General features: G+C 36.7%; 2 protein-coding genes across 2 annotated transcripts; both read right to left on the reverse strand.

The window, feature by feature from the left end:
- Nucleotides 1-369: 369 nt before the first annotated feature.
- On the reverse strand, nucleotides 370-3,021 carry LOC145950677 (uncharacterized). The gene is made up of 5 exons (XM_083062268.1): nucleotides 2,697-3,021; nucleotides 1,981-2,492; nucleotides 1,764-1,890; nucleotides 1,221-1,499; nucleotides 370-1,141 (listed from the first exon to the last, which is right to left on the reverse strand). The coding sequence occupies exons 1-5, from the start codon at nucleotides 2,895-2,897 to the stop codon at nucleotides 965-967; spliced, it is 1,296 nt and encodes a 431-aa protein (XP_082918394.1). The 5' UTR covers nucleotides 2,898-3,021; the 3' UTR covers nucleotides 370-964.
- LOC145955470 (uncharacterized) lies at nucleotides 3,018-6,403 on the reverse strand. The gene is made up of 5 exons (XM_083070257.1): nucleotides 4,143-6,403; nucleotides 3,825-4,058; nucleotides 3,580-3,664; nucleotides 3,112-3,501; nucleotides 3,018-3,068 (listed from the first exon to the last, which is right to left on the reverse strand). Exons 1-5 carry the CDS (start codon nucleotides 6,401-6,403, stop codon nucleotides 3,018-3,020), a joined length of 3,021 nt encoding a protein of 1,006 aa, XP_082926383.1.
- Nucleotides 6,404-13,114: the final 6,711 nt, after the last annotated feature.

The following is a 13,114-nucleotide window of genomic DNA, read 5'->3' on the forward strand; positions in this document are numbered from 1 at the left end:
ACAGAAATTTTCGTAGGTAATTTACCTACGGAAATTTCCGTAGGTAAGTTACCTACGGAAATTTCCGTAGGTAACTTACCTACGGAAATTTTCGTAGGTAAGTTACCTACAGAAATTTCCGTAGGTAACTTCCCTAGGCAAATTTCCGTGAGTAAGTTACCTACGGAAATTTCCGTAGGTAACTATTTTCAACAGATTTATAGGATTGTTTGTTCCATACCAATCATTGTTCCTGCTCAAAAATATAAATAAAATCACTTTCAGATTTCTTAAAATATCCTATAACCTTATATATATCCTTCAGTTAAGCAAATTCAGTTAACCACAATATGAAATCAAACATCTTTAAAATCAAAATACCCATAGCAATTATGCATAATTAGTTTCCATGTCATTGTGTAAAATAAGATAATTTTAAAATTGTACAGAATAAAATATGAATAAAAATATCCATAATCTATAAAAAAAACTAATAGTCATCCCCATAGTGTCCAGTAGGCGGTGGTTGTTGGTCATTGTGGTTGTCATGAGATTGTTGATCCACTTGTTGTTGCAAAATATGTTGTGTATCAGAAGGTAGGAGAGGTAGAACAGCATTGAACAGGGATTGAAACTGGCGTTGCAAGCGTTCATTTTGTTCCCTAGATTGACGAGCCTCCTCCCTAGACTTACGGACTTGCTCTTCCAATTGAATAATTTTCTCTGACTCTTCTGTAGCACGCCCAGAAGATATATTTATCAAGGTATCCACATCTGTCAATGGAGAAGTGACTTTTCCAACCCCGTAAATTTGTCTTTTGTCTGTAATCCCACCTGCAGCAACAATCCAACTCTTATTGCGGAGTATTTCTTCCTCAACTGGGTCCATAGGAGACGTTTCAGAACCTCCCGTACAAGATGCGGCCTCAGACCTAGCTTGATTAAATATAGTTTCAAATTGATCCTGTTTCATAAATAAAGATGTTTAGAAGTGACATTTATCAAAGATGATTAAAATTAAAAAGAATAAAGCAATAATACAAAAAACATAACTCACATATGTTCGCTTAGATCTTTGGTCGACAAAATCGCCTGTAACCTTTCGTACATGAGTTTGGTGGAACAACTCATCAACATGTGGAAGGCGACCCAACTCTTGTGACTATAATTGTATAAATAGTTAATCATCATATTTCTAAAATTATGTTGAATAAAATATAGTAGTTGTTTAATGTAATTACCATCCGGATAGCATGCTCGTGAGGGGTGATGGAGCCACCTGTGTGCAGACTTCCACCTTTCTCAGATGCTCTATTTTTTTGAGCTTGGATACTCTTTGTTTTAAATTCTGGGGCCATCCACTGGGCAATCAAACTTTGCCAAACTGTATCAAACATCCAATCAGGCTTCTTATTTATTTTACGAGCGTCCTTGAACATTTCAGAAAGCCTATGAGATGCTTTTGTGTGAAATATCTTTTTTATCTTCTCTTCATGTTCAGGTCTCCATGAAACTTTTTTCTACATTAACAGAATAAGGAAGTAGTTAAAGCAAACCAAGTGCAACAATTGAACACAATAATTTCAATATACAATATGCAATCAGACCAAGTGTAACAACAAAATAAATTGAAACTGATGAAGTAAACAGTGTACCAATGTCAATAGGGATCATTTTGTGGAATATATTGGTGTTTAATAATAAAAATTTAGTGTCTTGTTGGGGAAGTATAAACTAAATTAATTATATTATATAATGGTCCCTTCATCCATGTAAAAGTGTACCTTAAAACGCTGAAAGAAGATATCTTTTTGTTCTTCCGTCATTGCACCCCAAGTCATCCATGGCTCAACAAATTGTTGCTTGATAGTCAATGTGATTGCTTTAGATGCTACTCTGCTTGGATAAAACCTAATTAAATTGGAAAAACAAAATTGTTAAATCAGTTCAATGATGGGGAAGAAAAAATAGGATTTAGAAAGAAAAAATTATAAGTTTTACCCATCATTACAAGGCTTAATCATTGGAAGAACAGACCCAACTGGTGGATCTTCATTGTTGAATGGTGATGTATCATTGTTGGACACTTGCTCTTCATCTCCAGTAGGAATTTCAACATGCCTGGAGGGTACTGATGTTGGTGATGCATTGCTGCTAGGTTCACAGTGTGAAGCTCTAGAAGAAGGTAACTGATTTTGTTGTTGGGAACATGTGGGTTCAACATTTTGCCTTTGGGGTAATGGGGATGTATCAATTTGGGTGTTAGGAGGTATGGTTGCAACATTTTGGGTTTGGGGAGGTGTGCTTGTAGCAACTTCTGTTTGGTAAGGCATGGGTGCAGGGATTTCAGTTTGGGGAGTTATGGGCTGTAAACCTACAAGTGGTTGGGTTGTTTGTTTAGGTAATCTAAGAACATACCTTGGTTTTTTCCCCTTTGTTGTCCCCTTTTTTCCTTTGTTTCCACCGGGTGAAGGACATTGGGGAAACTTATCAGCACCTCCTGATGCCATTATCTGCAAAAATTAATTTAACAAATTGTGATGATTCAATATTTAAACATTTCACAATACAGAAGTAAACATGATTATGTTACCTAATGGTTTTTAAAAAATTATAATTAAATACTATGTAGCAATTATCAAGTGATTATATTGATTTTTATATAAATATTAATTAAACATTGATGTTACAATTGAACATGATATTTGCCTACTCACAATTTCTATAATAGTTATAATCTTAGTCAGACGAATCAGAAATCTCATTATCCATCTCCATTTCTTCATTGTCTTCTTCCGTATCATAGTCTTCAAATTCTCCTTCTTCATCATCATAATGTTGCTCCAAATCATTGTCTTCAAATTCCCCTTGTCGATTAAGTTCTTCCAAATGAACTGGCTGTATCTCGAATGGTTCATCTTCTTCTTCAACAAGAATTTGTGAATCTTGGAAGCCTAAAATAGGTTCTACTTCTATGACTTCATTGACGTGTGACACTTGGTCTACTTGGTATGGTACATCATCCTCCACATGACATTCTATACGACCTCTAGGCTTTGTTTTGATTGGCACACACCAACCACGTTTATCTATTCGTGATGTTGGATATGGGACATAATAAACTTGCCTTACATTATGAGCAATAATAAATGGATCATATGCCACATATCTTCTGTCCATGCGAATATTGATAACATTATATTTGGGATCTACTCTTGTACCTCTTCGTGATGGATCATACCAGTCACAATAAAATAGCATGACTTTCTTGGGAGAACTTGAACTATTGTACTCTAGTTCATATATGTGTTGGATGACCCCATAGAAGTCATCATCACCTCCTTCAGTAAGCCCTTTGACATAAACTCCACTGTTTATTGTCTTTTTACCTTGACTCCATTCATGGTTATGAAATTTATACCCATTCACATATAGTGTGTGCCATTCTTTAACCTCAATCAATGGACCAAGCGATAATTCTCTCAAGTGTTGGTTTCTAACGCTTATAGGTTCATTGTAAACCTACAATATTCAACAAAGTATTTGTTATGTTTTATTCAATATGTAATGTTAAAGTAAAACAACATTTGTGCTACGTACATGATCCTTAAACCACTTGGGGAAATCATCATGTATGCGAGAAGAAGCTGTTGATTCACTTATTTGTTCTAATTGTAGGAATGAACTATCAAAAAATATGAATGAGGTGTCAGTTCAAAAAGAAAGTTTGATTTACTATACTACAAAATCAATTGTTGGAAAATACTAACTCAAGGTACGGTTTAACTTCTGTACAATTGATCAAAACATGAACATGGGCTGACTCCCATTGTTGTCGGCTTAACCAATGAGATTTTTGCTTCCCAGAATGACGAGTTGGTTGATTAAATATGGACAACGATGATGGACACCTATCACTTTCAGTTTCCAATTCATTTCTATAACTTTGCGATGACAACATGGAGTTGTGGAAATAATGAGAACAAAAATGAGTTGTTTCGCGGTGTATGTAAGATGCACATATTGATCCTTCAACCCTTGCCTTATTTTTCACTGATCGCTTAGAATCTCCCATAAATCTATAAAATTATATGAATAGGTTAGGGTTCATAAACATTGAACAATACTATTTGTTATATACAACAGTATGATAATTGTAGTACCTTTCAAATGGATACATCCACCTATATTGAACTGGACCACCAAGTCGTGCTTCATATGCAAGGTGAATAGGTAGATGTTCCATTGAATCAAAGAATGCGGGGGGGAATACTCTCTCCAATTTGCAAATAATAATTGGAATGTTTAGTTCCATCCTATCCAGATCATCAACCCTCAATGTGGTAGAGCACAAGTCTTTGAAGAAATGACTTATTTCAGTTAGTGGATTTAAAGCATGCACTGGCAATGAACTGAATGCAATAGGAAGTAAACACTCCATGAAAACATGGCAGTCATGGCTTTTCATGCCATGCATCCTTCCCTTTTCGACATCAGCACATCTTGCCAAGTTGGATGAATAACCATCCGGAACTCGGAGTTCTTTTATCCAACGACAAATTATCTTTGATTCCTCTATAGGTAAAGTGTAATTTGCTTTTGGCTTTAACATTTTCCCATTCGGCTGCAATTTCATTTCCAAGTCAGGTCGACTACAATACAAAGCTAGGTCCATCCGTGCCTTCTCATTGTCTTTCGTTTTACCACTAACATTCATAACAGTGTTCAATATGTTGTCAAAGAAATTCTTCTCAATGTGCATCACATCGAGATTGTGTCTCAAAATATTATCTTTCCAATAAGGAAGTTCCCAAAATATACTTCTTTTCCTCCAATTATGTGACTCCCCGTATCCTTGTAACCTAGGCAAGCTAGGATTTTCTGTTACTAAAGGTAAATCCCTAACTCTTTGCCAAACTTGATCGGGTGTCAATGTAGGTGGTGGCGCATCAGTTTCAACTTTGCCTTTTATAAACGTTTTTCTATTCTTCCTGAATGCATGATTGGCAGGTAAAAACCTTCGGTGTGAGTCAAACCAACAATTTTTACCACCATTTTGTAATGTAAAGGCTTTAGAATGCTCCATGCAATGCGGACATGCCAATTTACCTTGAGTTCCCCAACCGGACAACATGCCATATGCAGGAAAGTCATTAATAGTCCACATTAATGTTGCCTTCATCATAAAATTTTGCTTCTTTGAAATGTCATAGGTTTGGACACCAATCCACAACTTTTTAAGATCGTCAATCAATGGTTCTAGATACACATCAATAGCGGCCTTTGGATTCCGTGGACCAGGTATAAGACAAGTTAAAAACATAAATGGTTTTGTCATGCACATTTCAGGGGGAAGATTGTATGGGGTCACAATTACCGGCCAACAAGAATAAGGTGGAGTTGTTGATTGAATGTATGGATTAAACCCATCTGAGCATAAACCAAGTCGCACATTGCGAGGATCGGCTGCAAAATCTGGATGCACACGATCAAAGTGCTTCCAAGCTTCACCATCTGAGGGATGACGTAAAACACCAGAGGTACTTCTATTTTGATAATGCCAACACATATGCCCAGCTGTTTGCACTGATGCAAATAGTCGTTGTAACCTAGGAATTATTGGCAAATAAAACATCGTCTTCACTGGAACTAGTTTTTTTGTGCTTGATCCAGTGTTGCGATCATGATATCTTGGCATATGACAAAACTTGCACTGTAATAATGCACCATCATTTTTTCCATAATCATTGTCATAAAACAACATGCAACCTTGTACACAACAATCTATCCTTCTAGCACTCAATCCCAATTTTGACACTAATCTTTTAGCGTCATAGTAATTTTTGGGCAAACATCTATTCATAGGAGTCACATCCAACAACATTTTTGTTATAAAATCGACGCATTCATCAGGAACATTCCAATTAGACTTGCATGCTAAAAGTCTTACACACATTGATAACTTAGACTCTGATGATCCCTCATACAATGGACAATTTGCCTCAGATAAAAGATTGTAAAATCTTTGTGCTTCTTCATTTGGAGGCTCTTCCACGTTACTATTTTCCAGTATGTCAAATGCCCCATGTTGCCTAAGAGCATCACACACCATATCATGCATTGAGTTAGAGGTTTCACATTCAGTCGCATTTATACCAATACTCGAAGCACCTATGAGATTGTTGTCAACATTCGCCATCTCTTCACCATGATCAGTCCAAATGTAGTAGTTCGACATGAACCCATACTTGAAAAGGTGAAGCCTCACAGTATGAACACCATCAATCTTTGTGGACTGACATTTAGCACATGGACATCTAAGTTTCCCTTCATTAACATAGCTTTGTTGTTGACAAGCTATTGTTATAAACTCTTCAACCCCGTGTACAAAAGATTCCTTTAAACCTCTTCTCCCCGTATACATTCTATCATACATCCATCGACGACTTGCTAGAATAGAATTCATGTTCTGTGTATTTATAACAAATATATTAGAACATGGAAAGACAAAGGTGTTGGAATGGAATTCATCTTCTGTATATTTATAACATTCAAATATATTGTCATATGTGATGTTGTGTATTTTACTCGTATTTTAGCACTTTAATTCACAAGAATTCATAGCATAATCATGCATATCTTTCATGTTTTTAATAAATTTTTATATCATTTTCCTATTTTATGCTTTTCTTGGTATGTGTTGTGTTTTCTCTGAGCAGGATCAAGATTTAAGAATTAAAGAGGAAATGCTGAGCTACAGGGAAAATCACGGCCGTGATTCTAAATCACGCCCGTGATTCACCAGAGAAAATCACGGCCGTGACTCCCAATCACACCCGTGAACGCCACTGACCCTTCATAGATGTGCTCCAGAGAAGATCACGGTCGTGATTCTCAGTCACGGCCGTGATTCACTTCGCGTCCCAGCTTTTTAAGTTTTATGTTTTATTTTTATTTTATCTTTGTAATTTTTATCTTGGTACTGCTCCACCGCTTAAGGAACCTGAAGATGCAGCTGCTGATTCAGCTAGTCATATGGAGGCAGCAACCCAATCATATGCTGCTACTATTGAAGCTGGTTTGGGGGAATTATATGCTGCTGATTCAGCTAGTCAATATGGAGGCTGCTGGATATGACTGGGAAAAGGGCTGCATGGATCCGGTTAAGGCTAAACCTTCTAAGCCTAAAAAGTCAGCTTCGGATAGGACTAGAACTCGTGCAAGAGCAAGAGCTTCTAAGTCAAATAAGTACTCATGATATGTGTAGTATTTTTTGACTGGGCACTAGATATGATATTTTTGATTTGTAGAGTCATGTCACATTCAAGCAAATTTTTGTCATTTGTCTCAAATGACAGAACCATAATGAACCATTATATGCTTAAAAAAATGACAAACACAATAACCACACAATGTTTTACTCAACAACAGAGAACCATGACTAAAGAAATGTTGCACACATATGCTTCTTAACAGTTGAGTCCTCATATGTTTCAACTGAAATTGAAGGTCTTTGTCCCCATTCATTATATTGCACCTTTGCTTTGCCATATGATTGGTCACTTCCTTTTGAATCCAGCATGATATCTTTATTACATCTGGTGGATCAACACTAATGTTCAAACATAATGTTTATTACAAAATTAGGAGTTAAAACAAAGCATACTTCTTTATGCCCATGTGTTTTTCTGCCACCGCAACCCAAAACTTCACTGATTACTCTCTGCTTATATCAGACCTACCCATCTCACAACTCCAAAAGAAGACAAAGCCCACCGACTGCCTTGTGCAAGAAGTACAATTCATTTTCCTTTCTTATTTTCTTTGGAGAAGTTTATCTAAACAACCCTATAAACTAATTTATTAAATTTTACTTCGGATTAAAATTGAATAACTAGTAAATAGATTACGCATATTAAAGAAAGAGGCTATGAACTAATTTGAGTAAAGCACATGATACTCACATTTAGGAAAGAACTCTCCAATCCTTTTAAGCTTGTGAAGTGTCAGAATCAAAGGATAAAGGATAACAATTCTGACCGCCAAAGTAGAGGAAACTATAGTAATCCACCTGAAATTCAATTACTGGATTAACACGAACGTTCGTTTCAGAATCAAAAACTGAACAGAGAAACAAATGTTACAGTAGCAATGGCAACAAGAAATACGAGACCTAGAAGCTTACCATGGAAATCCAGAAATATCGTGGAGTGATTCGAGCAACCAAATCACCGCGCGAATGGGGAAAACAGCGTCGTCTTCACCGCCGCCACTGCTATCGGTGATTGTTTTCAGAAGATTTAAAGGACCTTCGCTCCTGGAGCAGTGCGTCTCGTCGGAGCAGGCAAATCGCAACCCCGGTATAGTGTCGTCCACTACAGCGATTGAATGGACCAGTGCGTTTCGTTGCTCCTCCAAGGACCGTCGTTGCTCCTCCAAGGACCGTCACTCCTGGTGTACGTTCGCAACCCTAAAATTCCGTAGGCAACCCCTAAGAAAGTTTGGCAAAGCGTTTCAGCAACCCCTAATACAATGCAGTTAAAACGCTGCGTTTTTTTTTGTTTTACTTACCTACGGAATTTTTTCCGTAGATAACTAAGATTTACCTACGGAAAAAATTCCGTAGGTAATATTCCGTAGATAACTAAAAATTACCTACGGAAAAAATTCCGTAGGTAATATTTCGTAGATAACTAAAAATTACCTACGGAAAAAATTCCGTAGGTAATATTCTGTAGGTAATAACATTTTTTCTTGTAGTGAATGAATGGGTAGTGGAGGTAGGATGATTTAAAATGATGGGTAGTTGAGGTAGGTGAGTGTTTAAGTTTTTTAAACAAACATTTCCTTGGATAATTATTATAATCATTCTCCTAATTATCTTCAACTACATATCTGAGTCTCAGGCAGAGTGTTCGCAGAATTTAGCCCCTTGTAGAAGTGTTCAAGCCACCTTTTAGCTTTCAACTATGAGAATCATCACTTGCTATTTTTATCCTTTTTAGATTCCTAATTTTTGCCTAGGACGTGTCCTAGCGGGAACTTTTGATTTTTGTTTTTTTATTTATTTTTGCCTAAGATGCCCTTTGTAGGTTTTCATCCTAGCAGTATTTTGTAAGTGCTATTATTTTTTGGCGTAACACTTCTTTGCTTTGAAAAAATCTCCTGCCATCCGCATTTGGGAGGATCAACGTCTTTGATGATTAACACTGCCCCCCTATTCCCATACACCAAGGAAAAAGATATTACCCCAACCTACGGGTGTTGAGAGAGAGTTTTTTCATGAGCCAAGATTTGTGATTCCTTTGTCGGCCAAATTGAGCAAAAGTTGTTTTTTTGCAAGAGTCTTCTTATGCAATGAGAATATTATGGTTTTGTATTTGATCACTTTCTTATCTATGTGTGTTTCGAGGAAGTGATCTCCTTATCTACCTCAGACTCAGACAATGCGTCGTAGATGTTCGAAGCTTTGATTAATTTTATTATCTTCGGTCATGTTTGTTTTTTATTGTGATTTATTTTAGAATTTAATATGTGGAAAGAGGGGGAAAAGAATAAACACAAGAGATTTATGGAAATGACATATATTATTGATGAATGCAAAAAAACTTGTACAAGCCCTTATTTTGAACTCGTGACCGTGGGCGAAGGTTATGGGTTTGAATTTTTTTTTATTTTTGGAAAAAAGAGAGCCCTAACAACTGTCGTTCCAAGATGGTTACTCATCTAGTCATTCCTTGATGTGTGTTGTGTTGGCCTCAGACTTGAGCTATCTGGCATCAATAAGCTCTTGTACACGAGATTTCAAAGCCTTGCAATTTTCTATGGAGTGGCCTACTACCCCATCGTGATAGTCGCATGTTTCCTCTGGCCTATACCATAGTAGGTAAGCGGTTGTTGCTTTCTTTGTGGTTGGGTTCTTACCAGCATGGATGCCTTCATCAATTGGGGAAATAACTCTGTGTAGCTTATAGGAATTTTGTCTAGTTCCCTTTTCGCTTTTCATGATGCTTTGGTCGTTCGAGGAGTAGTGGAAGAGGTTACAACATTGATTTCATTTTCCCCAAAAATCTTCGTATACCCTTGGCTTTCAGGGGATTTTCCTATCTTCCCACTTTTTAGACCTTGCTCGACTCTTTCCCCGATAGTGACTATGTCGGTAAAGAGAGTTGAAGTGTTCCCTATCATCTTGATAATAGGGTCCACTTAAGGAATTGATGAACATTCTCACCATCTCCTTATCAGATAATGAAGGCTCTACTTGCGCAACCATTTCTCTCCATCTCTGTGCATAGGTTTTGAAGGACTCGTCACCCTTCTTGCTTAAGCTTTGCAAATCAGACCTATCCAGAATTAGGTCGATGTTGTACTTGTACCGACGAAGAAAGGCGTCGGCTAACTTTTTCCATGTCTGGATCTTCCCTTCATCCAATTGCATGTACCAGTTGAGAGCAGTATCTGAAAGGCTTTCCTGAAAATAGTGTATCAGGAGCTTTTCATTGCTCACATAGGCTGCCATCTTCCTATAGTACATTGTTAGATTTCCTTTTGGACAACTGGCTCCGGTGTACTTTTGGAAGTCAGGGATTTTGAACTTGGCAGGAAATTGGATATCCTGTACCAAGCACATATTCGCAGCCTCTTGAACGTCAAAACTGTGGCCTTCCACAACTCTCAGTCTTTCTTTCCAAGCGTTCAAATGATCTTTGGAAACGTCACCGACGTTGCTAGTACTATTGTCATGCTGCAATTTGTTCATGGCCTCAAGCATTCTAGCCATTTGTTCCTTGAGCTATTCAAGCTCCTCATTGAGGACACGATTTCTTTCCTCTAGGCCTTCCATAGCTTTTATCTTTTGAGCTCATGTGAGTATGGAATGTTGAAAAGCCACATTTAAGGGATAACTATCAAGCTTATTTAAATGGTAATGCATGAAGGGAGTTTCTATCAAGGACTTGATGGCTCATCCTTGTCGAGAGGTGAGTTATTGGTGTTCCTCTTCATAATATTTTATGATGTGACAGAGGTCACACTGATTTCTCGTCTTTGATACAAATCCCCTTGTGATCCTAAATATATGATATGCATGTTCCCTTTTTTTTATTATCCTTTTATTTATTATATTTTTTTATTTTGTAGAAAATGTATGATGCCCTTCCTTTTTTTTTTAAAGAAAGAATATATGCTTCTCACAGATCTTATTTTCACACTAGGTTTTCTCTCACATGATAATGCATTTTTAATTTTTTGTGTTTTTCTTTACCTTAGAGGAATTATAAAAAATAAATGAATGATTTGAATAGACAAAATGCAACAAACATAAGCTCATATAATCCATAAACAGTCGCGTATAAATCCATGGTCTGTGGTCCCTGTTAAGAAAAGTGCATTGTATAGGGCGGTTCTAATTATCCTCACTTTGGTCTTAAGGCCCCCAAGGTGCCCCCATTATAAGGACCCAGTATCTCTGTCGCCGTCACCTAGCAAACTTTAAGGTCTGTCGCAGTATTTCGGGTTAGAGTAACTGGTTATCACCTTGAGTGTGATTTTCGACAAGGCTCGCAGGCTCCAAGGCCAAACTTGGGCCGGTCGTACGTCAACCACTCCCTATGTTTAATACCATCATGCCCCCGGGTGTAGGGGGAATTGTTGTGTGCTATGGTTTGTGTGTAGTTGTTAATTCAAACATGTGCAGAATTTAAACAAGCATACAGATAATAAAGTCAAACAAATAAAGCAAGCAAAGTAAAGGGGAAAAATATTTAAATTATTATTTTTATTTTATTAACTTCGTCAATTAAATGGGCTTGACCCTCTTTAAACTTCCCCAATGGAGTCGCCATCTGTCGCAACCCGAAAATTTCTGATCTCGCGACCTATGGTTTAGACATCCTTTTAAAAGTCTTATTAATTAAGGAATGCCTGGACACCAGACTAATCCTTAATTAATGGTTTTGAAAATAGGTTCATGGAGTTGCCACCAATATTTTACTCAAAACATTGGAAAAAGAAAAGGTTTTTAAAGATCTAATAATGGCCTTGATAACCAGAATTGGGTTTGGGGGTCGATTACGTGTAGGGAAGGTATTAAGCAACCCTACAGCGCCCTCAATCGGTACCCTATGATGAAGTTAACATGATAAGAATTAACAAATTAAATATTGAATCCCCTTTATTAATATTTATTTACATATTGAAAATTTAAATTATACGACTAACCCTAAAATATCTACATGATTGTGTTTGTTATAAATAAAAGATAGAGATAAAGAAGAGAAATAAAAGATATAGAAAAAGATTGATTAAAATACCTCTTAAACGAGCTTTATTGAATCTTCAAATATGGAGAATGTGCTTTATGGCAACCTTTCACACTATAATAAGCCTCACAAAACTCAAGAAATACAATAGGAGAGAAAGAGAGAGAAATTTCGAGCTCTAAGGAGTCTTAGACGAAATTTTCGGAGTCTTGAGAACTGTGCCCAAGCTGTCTATTTATAGGCACCAGAGGGGTTTCCAGAACGGCCCGTTCCAGATCTGAACGTTGTGTGTTAATTTTGTAACTGGAACGGCCCGTTCCAGAAGTGAGATTAACACACAATTGCCTAAACTAGAACGGCGGTTCCAAACAAGAGTTTTTAGGCCATTTTAATAACTTGGAATGGCTCGTTCTAGTTTAGGAACGACCCGTTCCAATTAAAGTTTTTTAGCCCTTTTCATTGGTTTGGAACGGCCCGTTCCTGTGACACCCTCTACCCCATTATTAATATACAACAAATGTAACAATAAAATATTTCTTTTCTTCTTTTTGGGTAAATAAAATCTTTCATAGTTGACAAATATTTCAAATATCACAAGGTAGAAGATTCACATTCGTAACTCATAAATCATAACTACAGTGTAAAAGAATTATAAAAGAAAAGAAGTTAAGATTTTCAATACAATTTAGTGAAAAACAAGAAATCATATAGATACAAATAATAATAAAGGAAATATAAATTAACTTCAGTAAAGGTGGCAGTGCCTCCTAGTTAGGAATCAATTTATATTTTCTAAATCATGTAATAAAATATAACAAGGATATTCATTCTGGTCTTTTATCAAGAACGTTCAAATTACAATTTCTTAACATACA

This window comes from Cajanus cajan, chromosome 1, assembly GCF_000230855.2.
Source record: "Cajanus cajan strain Asha chromosome 1, NIPB_CcT2T_4, whole genome shotgun sequence".
NCBI lineage: Eukaryota > Viridiplantae > Streptophyta > Magnoliopsida > Fabales > Fabaceae > Cajanus > Cajanus cajan.